The sequence below is a fragment of the Mirounga leonina genome, unplaced genomic scaffold, assembly GCF_011800145.1.
Source record: "Mirounga leonina isolate KUSES-001 unplaced genomic scaffold, KU_Mleo_1.0 Mir_104, whole genome shotgun sequence".
Taxonomy (NCBI): Eukaryota; Metazoa; Chordata; class Mammalia; order Carnivora; family Phocidae; genus Mirounga; species Mirounga leonina.
The window spans coordinates 3315675-3331189 of NW_023270231.1; the positions used below are offsets into that span (position 1 = coordinate 3315675).

A 15515-nucleotide genomic window follows, 5' to 3' on the forward strand; every position below is an offset into this window, starting at 1 on the left:
GTTTCCTGAGATTAAGAATTCCTCATATCAGTGAGGTCATATGATACATGTCTTTCTCTGACTGACTTATTTCACTCAGCATAATACCCTCCAGTTCCATCCATGTCGTTGCAAATGGCAAGATTTCATTCCTTTTGATGGCTGCATAATATTCCATTCTTTATATATACCACATCTTCTTTATCCATTCATCTGTTGATGGACATCTTGGCTCTTTCCACAGTTTGGCTATAGTGGACATTGCTACTATAAACATCAGGGTGCACATACCCCTTCGGATCCCTACATTTGTATCTTTGGGGTAAATACCCAGTAGTGCAATTGCTGGGTCATATGGTAGCTCTATTTTCAACTTTTTGAGGAACCTCCATACTGTTTTTGAGAGTGGTTGCACCAGCTTGCATTCCCACCAACAGTGTAGGAGAGTTCCCCTTTCCCTGCATCCCCGCCAACATCTGTCATTTCCTGACTTGTTAATTTTACCCATTCTGACTGGTGTGAGGTGGTATCTCATTGAGGTTTTGATTTGGATTTCCCTGATGCCAAGCGATGTTGAGCACTTTTTCATGTATCTGTTGGCCATTTGGATGTCTTCTTTGGAAAAATGTCTGTTCATGTCTTCTGCCCATTTCTTGATTGGATCATTTGTTCTTTGGGTGTTGAGTTTAAGAAGTTCTTTATAGATTTTGGATACTAGCCCATTATCTGATATGTCATTTGCAAATATCTTCTCCCATTCTGTCGGTTGTCTTTTGGTTTTTTGTTTTTGTTTTTGTTTTTGTTTAAGATTTTATTTATTTGGGAAAGAAAGAGCATGAGAGGGGGGAGGGGCAGAGGGAGAGAAGCAGGCTCCCCACCGAGCAGGGAGCCCGAATCGGGACTTGATCCCGGAACTCCAGGATCAGGACCTGAGCCGAAGGCAGACGCCCAATGACTGAGCCACCCAGGCGCCCTGGTTGTCTTTTGGTTTTGTTGACTGTTTCTTTTGCTGTGCAAAAGCTTTTTATCTTGATGAAGTCCCAATAGTTCATTTTTGCCGTTGCTTCCCTTGCCTTTGGAGATGTTTCTAGGAAGAAGTTGCTGTGGCTGAGGTTGAAGAAGTTGCTGCCTGTGGTCTCCTTTAGGATTTTGATGAACTCCTGTCTCACCTTTAGGTCTTTTAACCATTTGGAGTCTATTTTTGTGTGTGGTGTAAGGAAATGGTCCAGTTTCATTCTTCTGCATGTGGCTGTCCGATTTTCCCAACACCATTTGTTGAAGAGACTGTCTTTTTTCCATTGGACATTCTTTCCTGCTTTGTCAAAGATTAGTTGACCATAGAGTTGAGGGTCCATTTCTGGGCTCTCTATTCTGTTCCATTGATCTATGTGTCTGCTTTTGTGCCAGTTCCTTACTGTCTTGATGATCACAGCTTTGTAATAGAGCTGGAAGTCCAGAATTGTGATGCCGCCAGCTTTGCTTTTCTTTTTCAACATTCCTCTGGCTATTTGGGGTCTTTTCTGGTTCCATACAAATTTTAGGATTATTTGTTCCATTTCTTTGAAAAAAGTGGATGGTATTTTGATAGGGATTGCATTGAATGTGTAGATTGCTCTAGGTAGCATTGACATCTTCACAATATTTATTCTTCCAATCCATGAGCATGGAACGTTTTTCCATTTCTTTGTGTCTTTCTCCATTTCTTTCATGAGTATTTTATAGTTTTCTGAGTACAAATTCTTTGCCTCTTTGGTTAGATTTATTCCTTGATATCTTATGGTTTTGGGTGCAGTTGTAAATGGGATTGACTCCTTAATTTCTCTTTCTTCTGTCTTGTTGTTGGTGTATAGGAATGCCACTGATTTCTGTGCATTGATTTTATATCCTGCCACTTTACTGAATTCCTGTATGAGTTCTAGCAGTTTTGGGGCGGAGTCTTTTGGGTTTTCCACATAAAGTATCATATCACCTGCAAAGAGTGAGAGTTTGACTTCTTCTTTGCTGATTTGGATGCCTTTGACTTCTTTTTGTTGTCTGATTGCTGTGGCTCAGACTTCTAATACTATGTTGAATAGCAGTGGTTATAGTGGACATCCCTGCCGCGTTCCTGATCTTAGGGGTAAAGCTCTCAGTTTTTCCCCATTGAGAATGATATTCGCTGTAGGTTTTTCACACATGGCTTTTATGATATTGAGGTATGTACCCTCGATCCCTATACTCTGAAGAGTTTTGATCAAGAAAGGATGCTGTACTTTGTCAAATGCTTTTTCTGCATCTATTGAGAGGATCATATGATTCTTGTTCTTTCTTTTGTTAATGTATTGTATCACATTGATTGATTTGTGGATGTTGAACCAACCTTGCAGCCCAGGGATAAATCCCACTTGGTCATGGTGAATAATCCTTTTAATGTACTGTTGGATCCTATTGGCTAGTATTTTGGTGAGAATTTTTGCATCCATGTTCATCAAGGATATTGGTCTGTAATTTCCTTTTTGATGGGGTCTTTGTCTGGTTTGGGGATCAAGGTAATGGTGGCCTCATAAAACGAGTTTGGAAGTTTTCTTTCCATTTCTATTTTTTGGAACAGTTTCAGAAGAATAGGTATTAATTCTTCTTTAAATGTTTGGTAGAATTCCCCTGGGAAGCCATCTGGCCCTGGGCTTTTGTTTTTTGGGAAATTTTTGATGACTGCTTCAATTTCTTTAGTGGTTATAGGTCTGTTCAGGTTTTCTATTTCTTCCTGATTCAGTTTTAGTAGTTGATACATCTCTAGGAATGCGTCCATTTCTTCCAGATTATCTAATTTGCTGGCATAGAGTTGCTCATAATATGTTCTTATAATTGTTTGTATTTCTTTGGTGTTGGTTGTGATCTCTCATCTTTCATTCATGATTTTATTTATTTAGGTCATTTCTCTTTTCTTTTTGATAAGTCTGGCCAGGGGTTTATCAATCTTGTTAATTCTTTCAAAGAACCAGCTCCTAGTTTCTTTGATCTGTTCTACTGTTTTTTTGTTTGTTTGTTTCTATTTCATTGATAGCTGCTCTGATCTTTATTATTTCTCTTCTCCTGCTGGGTTTAGGCTTTACTTGCTGTTCTTTCTCCAGCTCCTTTAGGTATAGGGTTAGGTTATGTATTTGAGACCTTTCTTGTTTCTTGAGAAAGGCTTGTATTGCTATATACTTTCCTCTTAGGACTGCCTTTGCTGCATCCCAAAGATTTTGAACAGTTGTGTTTTCATTTTCATTTGTTTCCATGAATTTTTTTAATTCTTCTTTAATTTCCTGGTTGACCCATTCATTCTTTAGTAGGATGCTCTTTAGCCTCCCTGTATTTGAGTTCTTTCTGACTTTCCTCTTATGATTGAGTTCTAGTTTCAAAGCATTGTGGTCTGAAAATATGTAGGGAATGATCTGAATCTTTTGGTCCCAGTTGAGACCTGATTTGTGACCCAGTATGTGATCTATTCTGGAGAATGTCCCATGGGCACTAGAGAAGAATGTGTATTCTGTTGCTTTGGGATGGAATGTTCTGAATGTATCTGTGAAGTCCATTTGGTCCAGTGTGTCATTTAAAGTCTTTATTTCCTTGTTGATCTTTTGCTTAGATGATCTGTCCATTTCAGTGTGGGGGGTGTTAAAGTCTCCCACTATTATTGTATTGTTGTCAATGTGTTTCTTTGCTTTTGTTATTAATTGGCTTATATAATTGGCTGCTCCCATGTTAGGGGCATAGATATTTACAATTGTTAGATCTCCTTGTTGGATAGACCCTTTAAGTATGGTATAGTGTCCTTCCTCATCTCTTATTATAGTCCTTGGTTTAAAATCTAATTTGTCTGATATAAGGATTGCCACTCCAGCTTTCTTTTGGTGTCCATTAGCATGGTAAATGGTTTTCCACCCCCTCACTTTCAATCTGGGGGTGCCTTTGGGTCTAAAATGAGTCTCTTGCAGACAGCATATTGATGGGTCTTGTTTTTTTATCCAATCTGATACTCTGTGTCTTTTGATTGGGGCATTTAGCCCATTTACATTCAGGGTAACTGTTGAAAGATATGAACTTAGTGCCATTGTATTGCCTGTAAGGTGACTGTTACTGTATATTGTCTGTGTTCCTTTCTGGTCTATGTTGCTTTTAGGCTCTCTCTTTGCTTAGAGGACCCCTTTCAATATTTCTTGTAGGGCTGGTTTCGTGTTTGCAAATTCCTTTAGTTTTTGTTTGTCCTGGAAGCTTTTTGTCTCTCCTTCTATTTTCAATGACAGCCTAGCTGGATATAGTATTCTTGGCTGCATATTTTTCTCATTTAGTGCTCTGAATATATCCTGCCAGTCCTTTCTGGCCTGCCAGGTCTCTGTAGATAGGCCTGTTGCCAATCTAATGTTTCTACCATTGTAGGTTACAGATCTCTTCTCCCGAGCTGCTTTCAGGATTTTCTCTTTGTCTCTGAGACTCATTAGTTTTACTATTAGATGTCGGGGTGTTGACCTATTTTTATTGATTTTGAGGGGGGTTCTCTGTGCCTCCTCGATTTTGATGCCTGTTTCCTTCCCCAAATTAGGGAAGTTCTCTGCTATAATTTGCTCCAATATACCTCTGCCCCCCTCTCTCTTTCTTCTTCTTCTGGGATCCCAATTTTTCTAATATTGTTTTGTCTTATGGTATCACTTATCTCTCAAATTCTGACCTCATGATCCAGTAGTTGTTTATCTCCCTTTTTCTCAGCTTCTTGATTTTCCATCATTTGGTCTTCTATATCACTGATTCTCTCTTCTGCCTCATTTATCCTAGCAGTTAGAGCCTCCATTTTTTTTTTTTTTTTTTTTAGATTTTATTTATTTATTTGACAGATAGATAGAGAGCAGAAGTAGGCAGAGTGGCAGGCAGAGGGAGAGGGAGAAGCAGGCTCTCCGCTGAGCAGGGAGCCGGATGCAGGGCCTGATCCCAGGACCCCAGGATCACAACCCAAGCCGAAGGCAGCCGCTTAACTGACTGAGCCACCCAGGTGCCCCTAGAGCCTCCATTTTTTATTGCACCTCATTAATAGCCTTTTTTATTTTGACTTGCTTAGATTTTAGTTCTTTTATTTCTCCAGAAAGGTTTCTCTAATATCTTCCATGCTTTTATCAAGCCTAGCTAGTATCTTTAAAATCATCATTCTGAACTCTAGTTCCGACATCTTACTAATGTCCATATTGATTAGGTCCCTGGCAGTCGGTACTGCCTCTTGTTCTTTTTGTTGAGGTGATTTTTTCCATCTTGTCATTTTGTCCAGAGGAGAATAAATGAATGAGAGAACAAAATGCTAACAGGGTAACAAAGACCCCAGAAAAATAGACACTAAACAAATCAGAAGTGACCTGAAACTGGGGGAAAAGAAAGGGAAAGAAAGAAAAAAGGAAAAAAAAAAAAAGAAAAAGAATAAGATAAAAACAAACAAACAAAAAAACAATATGATCAAATATGATCAGGCTGGTGTATAGAGCAGTGCCACACACTAGATTTTGGGTGTATTTTGGTCTGTTAGAAGAAATATCCCAAAATTTTAAAGAAAGAAACACTTATATATGTACAAAAATAAGGGTAATACGATGAAGGAATGGAATATGACTGTAAAGATGAAAATTATAAAAGATTTTATAAAAGGAATTGATAAGATAAGAAGTTGGTTGAAAAAAGAAAGAAGAGAAATTAAAAAAAGAAAAGGGAGAGAATGTGGTCAGGCAGGAGACTAGAACAAAGCCATACACTAGAGATTTAGAGTATATTTTGGTCTGTTAGAGGAAACTGTATCCCAAAATTTTAAAGAGAGAACAATATATATATATAACAAAAATAAGGTTAACTACTATGAAGGGATAGAATTTGACTCTAAAAATGAAAAATAAAAAAGATTTTTTAAAAAAAGGGATTGATAAGATGTTGGTTGAAAAAGGGAAAAAGAAAAATTAAAAAAAAAAAAGAAAGAAAAAGAAAGTTAAAAAAAATTAACTTTGAAAGACTAAAGAATCATTGTAAAAAAGCCATGGATTCTATGTGCATTATTCCCCTAGCGCTGGAGTTCTGCCGTTCTCATTGATTGGTAAACTTGGTCTTGGCTGGCTGTTCTCGCTGATCTTCTGGGGGAGGGGCCTGTTGCCGTGGTTCCCAAATGTCTTTGCCAAGGCAGAATTGCCCCACCCTTGCTGGGTCCAGGCTAAGTAATCTGCTCAGATTTGCTCTCGGGAGCTTTTGTTCCCTGCAAGCTTTCCGTACAGCTTTGGAGGAGGAGAGTGAAATGGTGGCCTCCCAATCTCTGCCCTAGAGGAGCCGAGAACTTGGGGCCCCACTCCTCAGTGCGCCCCCAGAGAAAAACAGTCAATCACTCCTGTCTCCCTGGTCTCCGGCCGCACTCCGTGCTCACCCGGCCTGTGACCGAGCATTTCTATCTCTGGCACCCGACCCCGTGTGGAGCCTCCAAACCCAGCAGATCCCTGCAGTGCACTCCTGTGCAGCTCCTCCCGGGGGAGGAAGGTGAATCTCCCTGGTTCTGCTGCTTGTTGAGTCCCTGCTGGAGGAGCATTGGCCTGACTGTGCCACGGATCACGGTTTATGACAACCCCGAGCTGAGAGCCCGCGCCTCAGCTCCATCTCTGCAGCCAGCTTCCCTGTTCTGATACCTGGGAGCTCTGCCGCACTCAGGCACCCCCGGTCTTCCTGTGACTCTGAGAGTCCTGAGACCACACTGTCCCACAAGGGTTCCAGCCCCCGCTTAGCCACTGGAGCGATGTCCCTCAGCGGAGCAGACTTCTAAAACTTCTGATTTTGTGCTCCGCTGCTCTATCACTTGCCAGTAGCAGCCAACGGAGGCCCCCTCCCCCGCCATCTATCTTCCCGAATATCGCCTCGGATTCACTTCTCCACACGTCCTACCTTCCAGAAAGTGGTCACTTTTCTGTTCAGAGAGTTGCTGCTATTCTTTTCTTCGATCTCCTGTTGAGTTCTTAGGTGTTCAGAATGGTTTGATCCCTACCTAGCTGAATTCCTGGGACCAGAAGAAATTTAGGTCTCCTACTCCTCCGCCATCTTGCTCCTCCCCCGAGCATTTTATTATTTTATAAATAATTATTTCAGTATGTTTCTGTGCAAAATGAGAACATGTAACAGGGCCATTATCACACCCTAAAAATTAATTATTAATCATCAAATATGCAGTTAATGTTCAGATTTCCCAGTTGTCTCAATGACTTTTACAATTGGTTTGTTGAACCTAAATCGAAACAAAACCATCACATGCTTGATATGCCTCTTAAATCTTTTAATCTACAGGTTCTTTCTCTGACTTATTTGTGGCAGACACAGGGTCACTTGTCTTCAGTGTTTTGTGTATTCTGGACTCATCCAATTGCATTTCTCTATGTCATTTGTCATGTTCCTTTATCTCCTATATTTCCTGCAAGCTTGGATTTAGATCTAGAGGTTTGAGATTTGGGTCTGAGTTTTTTTTTCTTTTTGGTAAGACTTCTGCGTAGGTGGTTTTGTGTACTTCCTATTGCATCACATCAGGAAACATAATATGTCTAGTTGTCTCTCTTTCTGTGATGTTAAGATTCATCAGTACATTACAGTGTTATCAAGTGAATGTATAAACTATAAATTTTCCTGTTGGCTTTTCACATAATGATTTTAGCAGCCCCTGATGATTGTTGCCTAAATCCATTGTGTCATTGGGATTGCACGATGGCTGTATTCTATCACTCCCTCTTCATGTATTAGTTGATATTCTCCTCTAAAGAAAGACTTTCCCTTATTAAATATTCAAATACTAAACCGAGATACAGTTCTTCAAGAAAGACAGGAGACATGTTTTATTCTTTCTCTTTGTTTTCTGGTTTTCAGAATAATAAATTGGTTCTCCAGCATCCTACAAAAGTGATCAATAGGTTGAGTTTTTTTTTTTTTAAGCATCTTATGAACTCATGATTTTAACATTTGGCTGTTCTTCAATTCATCGTGGTTACTGTTCTTTTTGATGCCCAAATTGTTCCATCTTTGACAAGGGGGAACTTCTTGAATTTAGCCCCTGTGAATTGGACTTTTAAGAACCAAAACAAAGGGGGACACCTGGATGACTCAGGCGGTTGAGCATCCAGTTTTTGGTTTAGGCTCAGGTCATGATCTCGGAGTCCTGGGGTTGAGCCCTGCATCAGGCTCTGCACTCAGTGCTCAGCATGTCTGTTTGGGATTCTCTCTCTCCCTCTGCCCCTCCCCCTGCTCACACACACTCTTTCACTCTCTCAAATAAATAAATAAATAAAATCTCAAAACATAACAAAACAAAGGGATTATGTATTTTTATGAATGTTTTCTGAAAGTTATGAGAAAATATTGGGCCTCTGAAGGTTACATTTAGGTGAGGACAAAGACAAATCCCAGTGAGTGGGCTTGAGTGTATTATGAGAAAGAATAAAATTACTTATGATTGCACTTCATGAAGACCTGGCAAATGAAAGGCATCTATTACAACAGTTACTGATGATATTTTGCTTTCCCAGATGAGAACACTTTGTGAAGTCAGTAAATCTTTCAACCTGAACCAAATAGGTATAAATCTACCCTTCTCAAAGGAGTTTACAGTCGATTTTGAAATATAGTACTACATTAGTTAACACTAGATTTGGTGTTAGTGACAACTTCAAAATAACAGAGGCTTAGAAAATGTAGTTTTATTTCTCTTTATGTTAAAAAAGAAAAAGTTTATTCCACGCTGGCATGGAGGATCCAAGGTTATTAGGAAATACGGCTCTTTCTACCTTACCCTCTGTTGTCCGCAATGTGCACTTTTCACCTCATGATATAAAATAGCTCCTCCAGCTCCAACCATCATATCCACATTCTAGTCAGTAGGAAGGAAGAAAAAGAGAAGGAAAAGAGTATGATGACGGCCATTAAGGACATCCCCTGGAAGTTGCACACATCACATCTGCTATGTTCTGTTGGCTAAAAAATAGTCTTGTGACTGAAAAATGTAGCTTTTATTCTGGAAGCCATATGCCCAGATAAGCTTTAGGAAGTCAGTTACTCAGAAGGAAGGGGCGGGGGGAGTAGCTGTTTAGGGAAAACAGCATTCCTTGCCTCAAGCCCATATTCAGAGAGGAAAAAAAATACTACATCTTTTAGCAGTGTATTTCCACACATGTCTTAAAACCTCAGAATGTGGGAGAGGGGATCATGTAAAGTATCCCCCTTCCCCACCCTCTTGAGTGTCTTGACTATGCTGGAGCATCCATCATATGAAACAAAATTAAGCTGTAGTCTGATAATTTACATTCAAAACAGAAAAGTTTAGATGGTTGCTCTCCTATCCAGCAATAACGATTATTTTGTTTCATTATTTATCCCTGTCCAGTATACACTATCTCTGCTTCCACTGATATTTCTTGGTTATTTACTTCATGCCAGAAGTAAGGCTCACATATTATACTTCAACCATGTGCTATTTCTAAGGCAAGATATGTGACTAGCACCCACCATTCAGAGTTTATGGGATTCAGTCCTCTAAAGGAGGCTACAAGAAGACTAAGGATCAGAGAGAGTAAGTAGCTTACTCAAAGAGAAGTAACTTAGTAAATAACAGAAATGGGATTCCGACACAAGTTTCTTTATCTCAAAGCCCAAACATGCTTTGTTTTTTTATGCCATTCATACTTGTTTTCTGCTCTTCCACTAAGTTTTAGGATAGGAAAGTAATCATCTATTTGTAACTCCTATGGGCTTTCATTTAAATTTTAAAAAACAATAAACTTCAATATATTTCTCTTAAGTGTTTTATGGTCATTGTCTCTTTTAACTGTCTAACCCAGTTTGATGATTATTCATTTGATGCATTTTTTTTTAACAACCTTTATATGCACCAGGCATTGTGATTGTTGCTGAATATATAACAGTGAGCAAAACCACACATAGTCCTTACCATCATGGAGCATCTAGAATAGTGGGGAAGAGAAACACTAATGCAAAAATCACCCTCCAGATGTACAATGACAACTGTCATAATGGGTATCAAGAGAAAGGTATAAGGGATCATCTGCATATAATTGGCAAATTTGACTTAGGAAAGCCTGGAAGGCTTCCTGAGGAAGTGACATGCAGGCTAAGACTTGCAGTATAATTTAGAGTTAAAACAGGCAAAGCAGGGGAGAGAAGCTGTTTTGAGGCAAAACAAGCAGATGTTCGAAGTGGTGTAAGGGGCATGCATGGGGGCTGGAGTAAGAATGGGTGAGCAAGCTGTGAAATGAGACTGGCAAGGAAACCAGAGAGCAACCCTGCAGTGCCTTGTATAGGGACACTGTTATCCCCTTTCACAGATGAAAAACCTGAGGCTCAGAGCTCTTGAGTAATTTGCCTAGAGTCTCACAGCTAGTTAGGTGGTGGAGCCAGAATTCACACTGTGGTAGATAGAATAATGGATCCCCTAAAAATGTCGATGCCCAATCCCTGGAACCTGTGAATGTGTTAGGTTACATGGCAAAGGGGAATTAAGGTAGAAGATGGAATTAAGGTTGCAATAAACTGACCTTAATATAGGGTGATTATTTTAGATTATCTCGGCAGGCCCAGGGTAAGTAAGCTCAAGGGTCCTTAAATTTGGAAGAGGGAGACAGAAGAGCGTACGGTTGTATAAGGTGAGAGAACTTGACCAGCTGTTGTTGGCTTTGAAGATGGAAGAAGGAAATCAAGAGCCAAGGAATACAGGTGGTCCTAGAAGCTGAGAGGGCGAGGAAAGAGATTCTACCCTAGGGATCCTCCAGAAAAGATTGTAGGCCTGCTGAAACCTGAATGTTAGCCCAATGAGACCCATTTGGGACTTCTGAACTGCAGAATTATAAGATAATAAACTGTGAGCCACTGAATTTATGATAATTTGTTACAGCAGCAAGAAGAAACTAACACAAAAACTATACCCATTGGCTCCAGAGCCTGTGTCCCTCCACCCCCGTGTGCAACATGCCTTAACTTTCAGCCGGGCTAACCCAAGGACTGTAAAGATGAAACTCTAATACTTCTTATCATTTTGAGTCTGTCTTCATATATCATTTCCAAACCATACGGCAAAGGGTATGTATAGATTTTACATACGTCTCTTGGTTTTGTGAATTTCGAAAGGATGTGGTTATAGCCTTTGACATCAGAGGAGAAGCTCCACATTGTTGACTGAACACTGATCGAAAGATAACGCTGGAGGCAAGAGGCCTTTTAACAGCTCTCTGAAAATCAACTGCCTCCCGAGTGTGTGCCTCGTGCCCGAAGCAGTTTCCACTGGCCGTACCACGGGGTGATGCCCAAGGTGCATCACTTCCCAAGAATTGGATCATGAACAACTTTATCCTCCTGGAGGAACAGCTCATCAAGAAATCGCAACAAAAAAGAAGAACTTCTCCCTCAAACTTCAAAGTCCGTTTCTTTGTTTTAACCAAAACCAGCCTGGCGTACTTTGAGAACCGTCATGGGGTATGTGAGCACTTTGTCTTGTCTTTTTTTAAACAGTATTTTTTTTATTTAGAGTGGGCTGAATTATGAAGATATACGTGGAATAAAGTAAAGCCAAAGGAGGCACAGACATGCTTGTTAAATAACAATAAGAGTCATCAGAAGAGAATGTGGAAAAAAGTCCAGAGGTGGGGTGGTTGTATTAGGTGGTTTTAGTTCTAAAATCTGCAAAAGAATAAGTTTAATATTCATTAGTGGTTTTTTTTCCTGCAAGTTTAAGTTTAAGTTTAAAATTATAATATTTTATGTGGCAAATGTTATGATTGGATAGAATATGAACTTCATCTGAAATATACTAGATTTTATGGGACATAGATTAATAAAATATTAGCATTTAATGGGACTTAAGGGATGGATGATCTAGCCCAGTTTCCTTAATTTATAGTGGGGAAAACTGATACTTGGAATGGTTAAGTGATAAGTTCAGTGTCAGTGTTTTTATTAATTTAATTCTATTTGTCCCAATGGTCATTACTCACTTAATATCTTGGAATAATATTCCCCGGGCATTTAATTATCTAAAATTTGCAAGGTCCAATGGTAAACCTCTTTATCCCTTGAAAAACTTAGCAGGAGACAGGGGCTATCAGAGTGTTATACAGTATAGACCAGGGGTTCTTATCCAGAAGAGTACAGCTGTTTAGCTAGGTCAGTCTTTTTATATACCTAGAGATATTCTTATATTCCACAACATCAGTGATAATGTTACGATTGTTCCTGTTGCTCTTATTATCACTGATAATAATACTGTTATTAGACCAAACTCTACTCCTCTCTAGGTGACTGAGCCTGGGCAAATGTCTCTACCTTTTGCATCAGATTCTTTCTTTCCAACATGAAAGATCTGGAAATACTACCTACAACATTCCTTTCTTCTTTAAAAATTCCAGCACCTGCTGAGCCCTTCTCAGCAAATTTTCAAAGCATGTGTGTGACTTCTTACTATGTCATTGTATTATTTTTTTCCATCATTAGGGAGGGAAAGCAGGGGTTTTCACTGATATGTTACTGTAGGGGAAGTAACATTAGGTGCTTGGTGGTCACTTAGAGACAAAGGCATCCCCATTCCTTGTTGGGATCTGACTTGGTAGGTTTCGGCATGAGTTTGGAATCTTTTGAGAGCAGGCTTTAAAGTGTTCAATGAAATAGAGCCCTGAAGGAGGCCAGGCTGGGTATGAAGCCTATGGATGTTGCAGGTGAAATCAGACTGCTTCTTCTTTAGAGGGTCAGACATGCTCATCTTCAGCAGACTCGTATTGAAAACAATCAGTAATCAATCTGAAGGCATATGGAATTATTTTTGGACAGGGCCCCTTTGCTAGATACTCAGTAATTATTTATTGACTAAGTTAACAGAGGGTTAGCAGTCAACTTGGAGGACTTATCATACACAGCTGATAAATCACATGGCATCAGTCAATTTTCTCTCTTCCTGTGATATTAGAACTTCTTGTTTCATATTGAAAGAGCAGCCATTTCTTTTAAATATTTTTTTCAAAGCCCATTTTATAGCTCTCTCCAATTCGTTTTCCTGACATTTGTTTTCCAGGTATCATCAGCTTTAGTTAGTACTGATTATTTTTGAGCAGTGTTGCTGTTTGTGGGCTGTTTGGTTGTGAATTTAGTACAATATTATTTGCAAATAATCACACGACCAAATGGTCTTGATTCCGAATTTTGTTGGTTATAATTTGCATATAGGCAATGTTGTAAAATCACTCCCTTATTCATTTATTTTTTTTAAATTTTATTTATTTATTTGAGAGAGAGAGGAAGAGAGAGAAAGCACAAGCAGAGGGAGGGGCAGAGGGAGAAGCAGGCTGTCTGCTGAGCAGGGAACCCCATGCAGGGCTCAATCCCAGGACCTTGGGATCACGACCTGAGCCGAAGGCAGACGCTTAACCAACTGAACCATCCAGGTGCCCCTCACTTATTCATTTAAGTATTATAAAAAAAATTCCGGGGCACTTAATTCTGGGGAACCTTAAGCTGTAGTTCCTAACATTTCTATATGGGATATAGCAGATACATAGTGCACAAACATCAAATTTTTTGTGTTCTAATGCCTATGGTTTATATTCATATACAACATTGATAAAAGCATTTCTTCAAATATAAAAATCATTGGTTAGAAATTTATCCAAGGTCACTGAGAAAGTAAGGTATGTGAGCTATTACTATTCATACCCTATGTATGTTCCATTGTTTTGAGCCATTGATTTGCACACAAGTGTGCACTGTATATCACCTATAGGTAACAACAGCAGAACGCTTATGGGAAGAAACGTTTTTAAAAAAAATTAAAGCCTTGGGACGCCTGGGTGGCTCAGATGGTTAAGCATCTGCCTTCGGCTCAGGTCATGATCCCAGGGTCCTGGGATCGAGCCCCACATCGGGCTCTGTGCTCAGCAGGGAGCCTGCTTCTCCCTCTCCCTCTGCCTGCCTGTCTGCCTACTTGTGATCTCTCTCTCTGTCAAATAAATAAATAAAATCTTTAAAAAAAAAAATTAAAGCCTTAGTCTTATCAGCTGTGAAGTGGGTGTGATAATAGTACTCATTTCATGAGAATATGGTAAAGATTAACAGATAGAATGCATTTAGACTGAACTATTTGAAATTACTACTCAGTAGATTAAAAAAGGCCAGATATTGGGGCACCTGGGTGGCTCAGTCGTTGGGCGTCTGCCTTCGGCTCAGGTCATGATCCCAGGCTCCTGAGATGGAGCCCCGCATTGGGCTCCCTGCTCTGCGGGAAGCCTGCTTCTCCCTCTCCCACTCCCCCTGCTTGTGTTCCCTCTCTCACTGTCTCTCTCTGTCAAATAAATAAATCAAATCTTTAAAAAATAAAAAGGCCAGATATTAGCAATTTCATAGAGTTCAACTTAATTATGAAGTACTTAGCATAAGCCCTGCCACCTAGTAAGCACCTAGTAAAAAGTAGCCATTATTTGTATCATCATCATGTCTCCGAAGGAGCAAGCAGGGTGGCATAACATATTCATTTTCAAATGAAGGAAAACATTAAAGTATTCTTCAAAGTCAGGCTAACATCAGGGGCCTGGATTCTTTCTATTCAGTGACTAAATGCCAAGTCTGTGGAGAGAGACATGTATGCATGATGCAATGTGGGATGCTGAGCCAACCACTGTCCCTCTCGGGGTCACAGCTTCTTTTTCTCTTTTCTTACCTGTAAAATTATGTTCCTTGCAGTTTTAAAATTCTGTGGATTTATGACATCGTATGAAAAATAATCCTACCTGCTCAGAAAAAAATCCTGTAATCCTGCAAATAAAGTATGTTTTTTCTAACTTTAAATATCCATATGTCTAAACGTCCATCCCGATGGAGCCTCTTATTTTAACACGGATTTGGTTCTGGTGTCTGGTAGTGAAATGTGCAAGCGTCTTCTGGGGAGCCAGGAAGCACCCTCACCGTGCTGCAGTGGGCCAGAAAGAGGCCTGCAGTTGGCAGGTCCTGGCTCACTGGCGGGCGTACTTGCAGACCCCACCGTGTGCCTGCCAGTTTCTTTGCAAAGTGGTCTGTGATGCCTGGCATTCTTTAGCGGAGGACAGTGAGATCAGGGCCCCATAGTGTGCTGGTAAAGGTTTAAAACTCTGTGCTGGTCGTGGCGGCGGAGGGTATCAGGGAGCCCCAATGCATAGTGTTTGCTGATTTCTCTGGTGTAAATACTCCCATCATGGCCCATTTCAAACTACCGTTGTGATATCTACTGGCTCCCAAAATTCCTCGAAATTTAACCATCAGCCCCCATGGGCCACAGCAAGCCAACTCCGACACACCGCTGGGCAGCTTTATAAGCAAATGATGTCCAGAGAGGTGATTACCAGCTGGGCAACATGCCTCGTTGCTCATGAGTGAGACCAGATCCTTTCCAGGGGTCAAAGAGAAATGGAGGGCCTTGGGTCCTCCCAGTAAGCACGGGAGGGAAGGGGCAGCATAGATGGGGACAAGCATCACTGACTGGTGAGGCCGGTATAGCCAGC

At 40.2% G+C, this 15515-nt stretch overlaps 1 protein-coding gene across 1 annotated transcript in view; it reads left to right on the top strand.

The window, feature by feature from the left end:
* The first annotated feature begins 10373 nt into the window (after positions 1 to 10373).
* Positions 10374 to 15515, top strand: part of ITK (IL2 inducible T cell kinase) — a 64269-nt gene continuing 59127 nt past the window's right edge. Inside the window, exon 1 of the mRNA XM_035013107.1 lies at positions 10374 to 11472. Coding sequence (XP_034868998.1) covers positions 11335 to 11472 — 138 coding nt within the window. The 5' untranslated portion in view covers positions 10374 to 11334. The remainder of the gene's footprint in view (positions 11473 to 15515) is intronic.